Consider the following 11,009-nt stretch of genomic DNA (forward strand, 5'->3'; position numbering starts at 1 on the left):
CTGCCAGCCTGTTTGCCCCCAACTTCCCTCCTCTACCGGCTTGGTCACCCCTAACTGCCCTCTCCTGCAGGGTTGATCATCTCCAACTGCCCTCCCTTGCAGGCTTGGTCCCTCTCAACTGCCCTCCCTTGCAGGCCGGGTGCCTCCCAACTGCCCTCTCCTGCTGGCCATCTTGTGGTGGCCATCTTGTGTCCACATGGGGGCAGGATCTTTGACCACATGGGGGCAGCTATATTGTGTGTTGCAGTGATGATCAATCTGCATATTACTCTTTTATTAGATAGGATAGAGGCCTGGTACAGGGGTGGGGGCCAGCTGGTTGGCCCTGAAGGGTGTCCCAGATCAGGTGGGGTTTCCCTTAGGGCGTGGGGCGGCCTGAGCGAGGGGCCTGTGGTGGTTTGCAGGCCAGTCACGCCCCCTGGCAACCCAAGCGGAGGCCCTGGTATCTGGAATTTATTTTCCTTCTACAATTGAAACTTTGTAGCCTGGAGCGGAGCCAAGCCTGGGGCTCCCTCTGAGGCCGGCAGCCATTTGTGTTGGGGTTATAATTGAAACTTTGTTGCCTTAAGCGGGTGGGCCCAGCCAGGGTGTGCGGAAAGCTTTGCTTCCCCTGTTGCCGACGGCAACCCTGGCCTACTCTCTCAAGCTCCATACTGCCGCCATTTGTTTGAATTTATTTACCTTCTATAATTGAAACTTTGTAGCTTGAGTGGAGGCTTAGGCCTGGCAAGGGCAGGCGGAAAGCTTGGCTTCCTCTGTTACCTAGGAAACCTTGCTCTCTGTGGCTGTAGCCATCTTGGTTTGGGTTAATTTGCATACTCACTCTCATTGGATGGTGGGCGTGGCTTGGGGCATGGCTTGTGTGTGTCGGAGGTATGGTCAATTTGCATATTTGTCTATTATTAGATAGGATGGAGGGGGAGGGGGAGGGGGAGGAAGAGGAAGAAGGGAGGACCTGGGGGCACCTCAGGGTCCTTATGTCTAAAGTGGTGAAGCAGCCTCGGCCCTCTGGTGTGACTGAGATGGTGTGCGTGCTCGTAGCTCAAACACATGGCTGTTTCCTTTTCTTTATGTTTTCCCAGCTTTCTTTTTTGTTCCCCAGTCCTGAGCCCTGAGCCCTGAGGCCTGAGCCCCACAGCCCGGAAGGCGCAGAAAAGGCCTCAGGGAGCCCTGGCCTTTTCCGAAGCTTGCGGCTGGGCTGACTCAGCTTCTGCGTCTCTGTGAGTCACGAGTTTTTCCTCTTCCTGGAGGAGCATGGCCCTCCGCCCAGGTCTCCTCCGACCACGCGGCCTGTGGGGAGGGACAGGCAGCTGCAGGACGGAGTCTGTGCTGCCTCCAGGGCCTTCCCTGGAGCTCCATCCAGAGCAGCACAGCTGGCAGGAAGGGCAGATGAGGAGACAGAGGTCCTAGTGGACCCCTGACCAACAGTGAGACAAGACTTGTTGGGGTGTCCTGACTCCAGGACCAACATCCTTTCCCCAGTTTTCCAGAACCATGGAAACGCCTCCTTCTCTAGACACCTGCTCTGGGCCTGGCACAGTGCTGGGTGCCAGGCAGGGTGCTGTGGCGAACCACATAGCTGTGCCCGCGGCATAAAAAGCGTGTACACCTGGGATGGCATTTCCCAGAGTTGTCATGTCCCAGCTGACCTCTGAGGTTACACCTCGGCCTCTGGGGTCCCGAGGGCTCATCTCCCCCTCTGTATTGAGGCCTGGCTGCCCCATCAAGACCCATAAATCCACAGGCTTCCTGAACTGCAGGGACGTCTGTGGGCACACTGAGCGAGAGGGACCCACGGAGCTCTGTGGGGGCGGCAGTGACTGGGAAACCCATGCGCTGTCTGAGGGCACAGCTCTGCCTGGAGATGGGCACCATGGCTTACCTTCTGTGCATGTTGGACAATTTCCACTAAAAAGGTTTAAAGTAGATAAAATGCACCAGGCCGTGTGGCTCAGTGGTTGAGCGTCTACCTCTAAACCAGGTCACCGGTCAGGGCATTTGCCTGGTTGCGGCTTGATCCCCAGTAGGGGGCGCACAGGAGGCAGCCATCGAGGATTCTCATCACTGATGTTTCTCTCTCTCTACCTCTCCCTTCCTCTCTGAAATCAATAAAAATATATTTAAAAATTAATTTAAAAATAGATAAAATGCTGCTGATTTGTTAATATGATTATCAACCTCTAGCGGAGATGACCACGTCAGCGGGCAGCCGGGAGGCCCCCCAGAGGTGGGGAGGCCCAGCCCCGCACCGCCCTCCGCCCTCCCCTGGCCCACAGCTCCCACCGCCCAGCAGCCGGCCGGCCGAGGTCCAGGACCCACCTGCCCCGGGTGAGAGCGGCCGGTGTGCGGAGCGCGGCGGCGGGGAGGAAACCGGGAACCAGCCGGAGGCGGCCAGCAGGACGTCCCGCCCAGGCCCGCCCGCCGAGCGCACGACCCACGCTCTCAGCTCGGGCCGCTCCGCCCGCGCACATTTCTCAGGACTCGGGCTCTGCGGGCTGGGCGCCCAGGCCCCGCCCCCGCCGCGCGCCAGGGCTCCGATTGGCGGAGCCGCCCAGGGGGCGTGTCCGGGAGAGTTCGGACGCGGCCGGGGCGGTGCGGGGCTGGGCAGCGGCGGGCGAGCGGGACGCGGCGCGGATTGCGGGCGCACGGGGTCCCGGCGGAGAGGTAAGCGCCCCGCAGGGCCAGGCAGGGCAGGAACGCGCGGAGCAGGGGGCTCCCGCCGGCTGCCCACACGCCCCGCACCGCCAGGTCGAGGTGGGTGCGCAGCCAGGACGGCTCGGCCTCTGGCTCGCAGCGTAGGCGCGGAGCAGGGCGCTCATGGCTGGCGGTGAGGCTGGAGGCGAGGTGGGGGCTTCAGGGGCTCCGAGGAGAGAGGGGAGGACAGAAGAGGGGGCGCCGGGGCTGCGGCAGGGTTCTCGGGATGCGCGACGTGTGAACGGAGGGGGCTCCGGGGGCGCCCGGGGCCGGCAGGGAGCTCAGCGCGCCCGTTGTCCGGGGTGTTGTTTGGAGAGACCTGGCCTCCCCCGCCCTCAGGGCCTCCTTCCTGGTCCCTGTCCGCGGGGTCTGGAGAGGTGGGGGACCGCTGCCCCAGCGGAGGGAGGGGGGTGCATGGCGGCCTGGGCCTCACGGGCCTCTCCTTGAGGAGCCGCCTGCCCTCTGACCCGTGGAGTTTGTGACTTGGTGGGAGTTGTCGAAGGAAGCAGGGCTGGGCGCCCATGCCACGGAAGAAGTCAGTGAGGCCGCGCCCTCCCGCCTAGAATCCGTCTGATCCCCTCCCTCTCCCGCTGGAGGAGCGCGCCGCGCCGGAGTGGGGTGTCCGCCAGCCCCTGCAGGTGGGGAAGGAGGCCCACCACCCACACTTGCTCTCCATGCCCGCCGGCCGGAGAGGGCAAGGTTCGGAATCTGAACAAAGCTGTCTCAGCGCAGGAAGGGGGTGGGGACCGCTCTTGCCACAGTTTCCAGTTAGAGGAGGGGTGTTCCTGGTAGTGATTCCCACTGGGGTCTCTGCAGGCCTGACCTCAGCCCTGGGGCTGCCAAGACCCAGAGGTGAGGCCGCCCAGCTGAGCTGAGGGACCTGCCCGACCCGCCTGCCCCAAGGGGTCCATGACCAGGGAGGGGGGGGGGTGAAGATCTGATTCTGCTTTTAATAAAGAGCAGCCTTCAGCCTGGCTGGCGTGGCTCAGTGGTTGACATTGACCTGTAAACCAGGAGGTCACGGGTTCGAATCCCAGTCTGGGCACAGGCCCAGGTTGTGGGCTCGATCCCCACCCAGTGTAGGGCGTGCAGGAGGCAGCCGATCAGTGATTCCCTCTCATCACTGGTGTTTCTCTCTCCCTTCCTCTCTGAGTCAGTGGGAATCTATTTAAAAATAAATGAATAAATAGAGAAGAGCAGCCTGCAGCCGCCCCGGGCAGTTCAGAGCTGGGCTCCCGGTCCCTCCGCTGGGGCCCGGGCAGTGACTCCGAGGAAGGAGGGCCTCAGTGAGGAAGGCCTGAGTGAGGGAACACTTTGGATGGCGTCCCGCTGTGCTGTGTCCCTGAGCTGTGGTTTATTTTCCTCTTTCCTGTTCCTTGGGGTGGGGGGTGGGGGGTGGGGGGCTTCTGGGAAGTCCAGAGCCTGGGAGGCTGAGAGGTGGGCTCTCTGCATGGGGGAGAGCCCTTGGCCAGTGGCACCACCTTCGTCCACACCCCCTCAAACTCCTCCCGACCCTGGTGCCCTGGGAGAACACCCCAACTCCTCCTCCGGGCTGTGGGCTGCAAAGACAGGGCCTTGCCGGCCCCTCTGACCTGACCTCACCCTCCTCCCTCCACGGCCTCCGAGGGTCAGGTCCCTGGGCTGCTCCCTGGGCCCAGAACAGGCTCCCCTCTGGCCTGTGCAGGGGTGCCAGGTGACTGTCCCCGATCCTGCTGGCACCCCCAGCCCTGCCCCACGTCCGCCTTCCTCCTGGCGGCCAGCACTCCCATCAGAAATGACCTGCTCGGTCCTCCTTCTAGCAAACGCCTCCCACCAGGAGGTCTGCCTTTGAGGGCTGGTCCCCACTCCTGCTGTGAAGGTGCCCACACCCCTCTCCCAGGTGCCCACACCCCTCTCCCAGGGCTCAGCGCTGTCCTCCCTCAGTGGAGGAAGGGAGGGAGGGAGGGAGGTCATTGTCTGGTGAGAACAGAAAACAGAAGAGGCCTCCCCAACAGGTGGGGGTGGGGGTGGGGGTGGGGAGGCAGGAGGAGGCGGGGCTGCTGTTTTTACCAAGAAAAGCCTCCAGGTCCTGTCACCCAGGGTGGGAGGGTCCTGTCATGGGGAGGTGGGCGGATGCTGGGGAGCCGCTGGGACCTGGCCAGGCCTGTGCTCACTTCCTCCAGGCCACGCCCACTGGCCTGTGGTCAGGGGACCTGCAAGCAGCCCCAGAGCTCACCGACCACAGGGCCGCTCTCCCTCTTCTCGGCCCCGGGCCGGCCCCCTCAGCGGCGGGGTCATAGGTCTCGGTCCCTGGCTGCAGCCTGGGCTCCCATCCCGGCCTGCCAGGCGCCTGACCAGGAGTGTGCCTGGCACGTGGGCTGTGGTGGCGGCCGCCCTCTGCCCTGCTCCCTCTGGCCCTCGGGAGTGTTGGAAAGGTCACCACGAGCCACTTACAAAGCACCTACTGTGTGCTCAGCCCTGTCCCAAGTGCCGGGGCTACAGCCATGAACAGGAAAAGGCTCCTGCTCGCATGGAGCTGAGATCTGAGCGAGGGAGGCAGGCGGTGGACGGCGTGGAGCTGTGTCCCACCCCGTCTGCCCAGGCTCCCGGGGTCCCCGCCGCCCACAGGGACAGTGTGCTGTCCTGGTCTTTCTTTTTTTAAATCTTTTTTGTTGAAAGTATTACATATGTCCCCCTTTTTTCCCCATTGACCCCCTCTAGCCCGCCCCCTGCTCCCCACCCAGGCCCTCCCCACCCTATAGCCTGTGTCCATGGGTTATGCATAGATGCATACAAGGTCGTTGGTTGATCTCCTTCCTCCCATTTATCCTCCTCCACCTTCCTCTGAGGTTCAACAGTCTGTTCTGTGCTTCTATGTCTCTGGATCTATTTTGTTCATCAGTTTATTTCTTTAAAATGTATTTTTATTGATTTCAGAGAGGAAGGGAGAGAGAAAGAGAGATAGAAACATCAGTGATGAGAGAGAACCATAGATCGGCCGCCACCTGCACACCCCACACTGGGGATGGAGCCCACAACCTGGGCCAGTGCCCTGACCGGTAATCAAACCCTGACCTCCTGGTTCATAGGTCGATGCTCAGCCACGGAGCCATGCCCACCAGGCCATCCGTTTATTTTGTTCCTTAGATGCCACATAGGAGTGAGTCACGTGGTCCTTGTTCTCTGATGGGCTTATTGCACTACCCATGATGCTCTCCGTCTGAGTGCTGCCTCCCCATCCCTGGCTCCCCACGCCCCTCCCCGGGGACCCCTGGCCGCCCAGTGACGCCTTGTCTAAGGCCGGGCCTCTGGGCACCGAGGGGGTGGAGGTGGGTGGGCAGTGTGGTCCCTCCCGGGTGCCGCTCCCTGACGCCCTGTGCGCCCCCCACAGCCGCGAGGATGGTGGAGCACCTGGCCAACACGGAGGTGAACCGCCGGCGCATCGCCCAGGTGGAGAGCTGCTTCGGGGCGTCGGGGCAGCCGCTGGCGCTGCCGGGCCGCGTGCTGCTGGGCGAGGGCGTGCTGACCAAGGAGTGCCGCAAGAAGGCCCAGCCGCGCGCCTTCTTCCTCTTCAGCGACATCCTGGTCTACGGCAGCATCGTGCTCAGCGGGCGCCGCTACCGCGCCCAGCGCGTCATCCCGCTGGAGGAGGTGACGCTGGAGCCGCTGCCCGAGACGCTGCAGGCCCGCAACCGCTGGCTGATCCGCACGGCCCGCAAGTCCTTCGTGGTGTCGGCCGCCTCGGCCACGGAGCGCCAGGAGTGGATCCGCCACATCGAGGAGTGCGTGCGGCGGCAGCTGCGGGCCTCGGGCCGCGCGCCCAGCACGGAGCACGCGGCGCCCTGGGTGCCCGACAAGGCCACGGACATCTGCATGCGCTGCACGCACACCCGCTTCTCGGCGCTCACGCGGCGCCACCACTGCCGCCAGTGCGGCTTCGTGGTCTGCGGGGACTGCTCCCGCGCGCGCGTCCTGCTGCCCCGCCTGGCGCCCAAGCCCCAGCGTGTCTGCGGCCTCTGCTACCGCCAGCTGGCCGCCCAGGGGCGCCAGGGCGACGGGGAGGGGCAGGAGGCGGGGGGCCAGGCCGCGGGGTCCCCTTCCGGGGCTGGGGCCGGCTGCGGGGCGTCCAGTGGGGACGAGGATGAGGACTCTGACCAGGACAAGGAGGGCAGCGGGGAGGGCGACTGGCCCAGCCGCGTCAGGTTCTACGACTCCGGGGTCTCCTGGTCCTCCTTCCACAGCTGAGGGCGGCCTCGGGCTTTGGGGAAGCCCCAGTCACCCTGCATCCGCCTGCACAGCCTCCTGCTCCCGAGGGCGGGAGACCCCGAAGCTGCCCGGCTCCCCAGGACCCGCCCTGGCTGGTGGGCGGCGGTGGGAGAGGCACCCCAGCACCCTCCTCCGGACATGGGGGTCTCTGTCCACTTCGAGTTGTTCTCTTTCCAGGCAGCAAACCCCACACTCACCCTCCTGGGGCCGAAGGCCATTGCTCAGCCGAGAGCTGTGCTGCCCGAGGGGCAGGTCCGGGCGCTTCATGGGACAGAGCGGGTCCTGCTTCTCCGAGGTCGTGATCCACCACGATCCACCGCACGTGACCCGCGACCAGCACTCCCCCAGGGACCATGGGGCTCCGGGAACCAGGCCTGCCCACCCCCTTGCTGGTGCCCACCTGCCCGTCAGCTGGGCTCTGTCGGGCTGGGCATGTGGCTCCCCGAGCAGCGGTGCCCCCCAGGCTGGCGCCTCCGGGCCCTCCTCTCTCCCTGTGGCCGGGAAGCCGTTTTTGCTGTGGGACTGACTTCTGGTACAGAAGCCGAACCAGACGCCTCCTCATAAACAGGAAGTCACCGCAGCCGTGGTTGAAAGGCCAGGTGTCGTCCGGGCTTGTACACCAGAGGCTGACCCCGTGCTGGGGCAGCTGTCCACTGTGACCCAGACCCGGACGTGGGCACCATGGGCTCAGGTGTTCCCTCCGCATCGGGGTGGTTCCCACGCACACACCCGCCCGCCAGGGTCCCTGGCTCCTGCATCAGTAACGTGCTGAGTGGGGACAGCGTGAGGCAGCCAGGAGCCGCGCATCCAGCTGGGCCCGGGCCGCCTGGAGGCTGGCGTGTTGATGGGGAGGCCCAGGTGCAGCGAGTGTGTGTTGGGGCAGGAGCCGGATGCCTGCCTGGCCCACTTCTGGCCCCAGAGCCGTGAGCCCTTCCAGGCTGCCTCCAGCACCAGGAGCCTAAGGGTCGGGAGAGCTTCCCCAGCCCACACGGCAGGGGGTGGTGTGTGTGAGGGGAGGGCCACCAAGTCTCTCTGGCCGGTCTCAAATGTCCCCCAAGAGTCTGACCCTGACTCAGCAGGGGGGGCCTGGCTCCAGGCAGTGCCTTCAGCCTGCTGTCCCAGGCACCACCAGGGGGAGGCAGGAGAGCGAGGTTCCCAGGGCCTGTGAGGCCTTCCTCATGGGGCAGAGGGACCAGACCAGGGGTGTGTGTGGGGGCGGGGGGGAGGGGGGTGGGGGGGTGGAGGGAAGGAGGAAGGGGAGGAAGGAGGTGCGTCCAACAACAACTGGTTTGTGTACAAGCCTGGGCCTCGCTGACCACATAAACTGGTCCGAGCTGGTTTTGCCTGGACAGAGGGCTCTGGGCAGACAGGTCTCGGGGTGAGGGGCAACTTCCTGAAGCCAGATGGGGTGCCCTCTCAGCAATGAGGCCAGGCAGCCAGTCCCTTCACCCTGCATGGTGCTGGGTAAGGGGTGCGCAGTCCCAGCCACGACCTCCAGGTCTAATCCCCTCCCCGGGCCTCCCCTGCAGGGTCCCTGGTCCGGGGCAGCGTTCACTGGGGCGGGAGCCAGGTCTGCAGGCGGCCGGGGTGGGCAGGGGCCAGGGCCTTGTTCTGAGTCCCTCCCAGAACCATCTCCTGCTGGTTCCCCACACCTCCACCCCGACCCCCACCTCGAGGAGCCAACTCCAGAATGTTCCAGCGCTGACAACAGAAAGGCAGGCCCCAGGGAGCAGGGGGTGGGCGGGCAGAGCCAGACACTCTGGGCCAAAAGCAGGGGCAGTTTCAATCCCTGGAGCGAGTGCTGCGGGCCCTGCCAGGGGCTCCCCTCCAGCTGGAGGCTTTCCCAGACCCGTAACCTGCTCCTCCAGCTGCCACAGCAGTGCCATGCATCCAGCTTTTAAATGGCCAGCATTCTTAAAATGGCCGGCCGGCGTGGCTACCTGGTTGAGCATTCATTGACCTATGAACCAGGAGGTCAGGGTTTGATTCCAGGTCAGGGCACATGCCCGGGTTGTGGGCTGGATCCCCAGTGTGGGGCATGTAGGAGGCAGCAGATCCATGATTCTATCATGTTTCTACTCTCTCCCTTCCTCTCTGAAATCAATAAAAAGATACATATCGTAAAAATACTGCCACTTCTGAACCCCACATCTTCACTTTGAGGGACCTCCCTAAAGACCGTCTATCAGGAGCCAAAATACTAGCAGAATATTAACGCAAAAAAGCCCACACAGTGTGTATGATTCTAAGAACCTCCACAGCAGTCGCACCGGGCGGGGCCACTTAGTGCCAAGGAATGTTACAGCCGCCACACACGTGGGCAGAATTCCGAGCTACAGCCCAGGGTTCATCCGTGAAGGGTTCAAAGTGGCCTAAACAGCAAGGATGCAAACTGGATAGAAACACACACACACACACACACACTCCCAGCGAGGTGGATCAGCGCCCCCTGGAGGCACGGGGAGGCGGAGCAGCCTGGAAAGGGGGGCCTCAGGCAGGGAATCCCCAGCTTCCTTCCACTTGTAAAGTCCCCAGCCCCAGGCCTTCCCTTTGTCCCTGGCATTGGGGTGCACGCCTCCCGGGTTAGCGATCTTTTCAGGAATCGGAGGGCAAAGACTGTTCAGACCCGTTTGGGGTCGCAGACGGGCCTGCGGTTCTGGAGGCAGGACAGTGTGGGACTTTAGGGCGGTCTCTTCTCAGGGGTCGTCCTGGTCCACCAGGTCACCAGGAGCACAGCTCCGCCTGCCGCAGCGGCTCCCCCAGCGGACCCAGAGGGTGAGGACGGGCTGCTGGGCCGGGTGCCGCCCACTCCCGCCATGAGGCCCCTCGGAAGGGACTGGGGGGGCTGGGGTGCTCTCAGGGGCCGCATGACTCCAGCAGGGCCTGGAGGGGCCCCAGTCCCGTCAGGGGGGCCGGACAGAGTCACCTTCACAGCCGAGTGGCTGACCCCTCCGCCCTCCGTGTCAGGAGCGGGAACGCAGAGCCTGTCCTGCATCAGCCACAGGCGCCCCTGCTAGGCAGCTGCCCACGGGCCACGCCCACGGCGGCTCTGCCTGCACTTTCTGGAAGGTCCCAGGGGCCGGGCCGCCACCCCTGACCGAGGCTGTGAGGCGTCACCAAGCTCTCCCTTCAGGCGCCTGCGCGCAGCCGGGCTGAGCCCCAGAAAGGAGTGGGCGCCGAGCAGGAGGGGACACGTGTCCACGATGGGGCTGCTCACGGGTGGGCTGAGCTCAGGGTGTGTCCTGCTCCCTCCCAGGCCACGTGACCTCTGGTGACCTGGGCTGGCGGGCTCAGGGCTGCAGGCTCTCTGCAGGGATCACTCAGCACAGGAAGTGTCTCTCCCTGTTTATTCTCTTTAACCCTCTCCCTTTCCTGAATGGAACCCAGCACAGGGCCGAGTTAGGTGCCCCCACCCGAGCCTAGTCACCGTACCTCATTTTGGTCCCCAGATTCTTATTTTGTTTTTAATTCTATTTTATTTTTTTTACAGAGAGGAAGGGAGAGGGATAGAGAGTTAGAAACATCGACAAGAGAGAAACATTGATCAGCTGCCTCCTGCACAGACTGGGGACCTGGGAGGGAGGGGGACGAGGGGGGGTGCTCTCTGAACAGCTAACATGAGCGGCCAGAGGCCTGGATCCCAGCTCCCCCTGTCCCTGCAATAAGACAGGAACGGGCCTACCCAGGGGCACAGGGCACACCCCTTGCGCAGGGCGCCCTCCAGTCCGCATGCACGGGCCCACAGGAGGGGCGCCTGCGCTTCTCAGACACAACACATGTGTTCCCCCGGACACGTCTGTCCACAAAGGCCGTGTCTCGGACTCAGCTCGCCTCCCGGGGGTCGCCGGCTCCTGAGAGGCCCCTGTGGACCCGGGGCCTTCGGCCCCCACCCGCGGGAACTATACTCACCAACGGCCAGTCCCGGCAGGCCGGCAACCACTGCTCCAATAACCATCATGACGCTCCAATAACCATCGCCTGCGTCATGTGCACCACGGCCACCTTCACCTCCTTGCAAGTTGAGATGTCGTTCTGCAGCTCCATAGCATCCTCCACGGTCAGGGACATAT

At 63.9% G+C, this 11,009-nt stretch overlaps 1 protein-coding gene across 3 annotated transcripts; it reads left to right on the forward strand.

The window, feature by feature from the left end:
• Window positions 1-2,590: 2,590 nt before the first annotated feature.
• Window positions 2,591-8,140, forward strand: LOC307115960 (pleckstrin homology domain-containing family F member 1-like). 3 transcript variants are annotated; one of them, XM_079799541.1, is made up of 2 exons: window positions 2,591-2,664; window positions 6,065-8,140. In XM_079799541.1, the coding sequence occupies exon 2, from the start codon at window positions 6,073-6,075 to the stop codon at window positions 6,916-6,918; it is 846 nt and encodes a 281-aa protein (XP_079655667.1). In that variant the 5' UTR covers window positions 2,591-2,664; window positions 6,065-6,072; the 3' UTR covers window positions 6,919-8,140. The 3 variants fall into 3 exon arrangements, with proteins under 3 accessions (XP_079655667.1, XP_079655668.1, XP_079655666.1); XM_079799542.1 differs by lacking the exon at window positions 2,591-2,664 and adding an exon at window positions 2,735-2,754; XM_079799540.1 differs by lacking the exon at window positions 2,591-2,664 and adding an exon at window positions 5,451-5,732.
• Window positions 8,141-11,009: the final 2,869 nt, after the last annotated feature.

Source organism: Cnephaeus nilssonii, assembly GCF_951640355.1.
Source record: "Cnephaeus nilssonii genome assembly, chromosome: 20".
NCBI lineage: Eukaryota > Metazoa > Chordata > Mammalia > Chiroptera > Vespertilionidae > Cnephaeus > Cnephaeus nilssonii.

Bases quoted from the DNA above. Each gene is read 5' to 3' on its own strand.
- LOC307115960 (XM_079799540.1), top strand. From the start codon at position 5,699: ATGGAGCCCACAACCTGGGCCAGTGCCCTGACCG. The intron at 5,733-6,064 runs GTAATCAAACCC...CGCCCCCCACAG, and splicing joins CTGGGCCAGTGCCCTGACCG to CCGCGAGGATGGTGGAGCAC.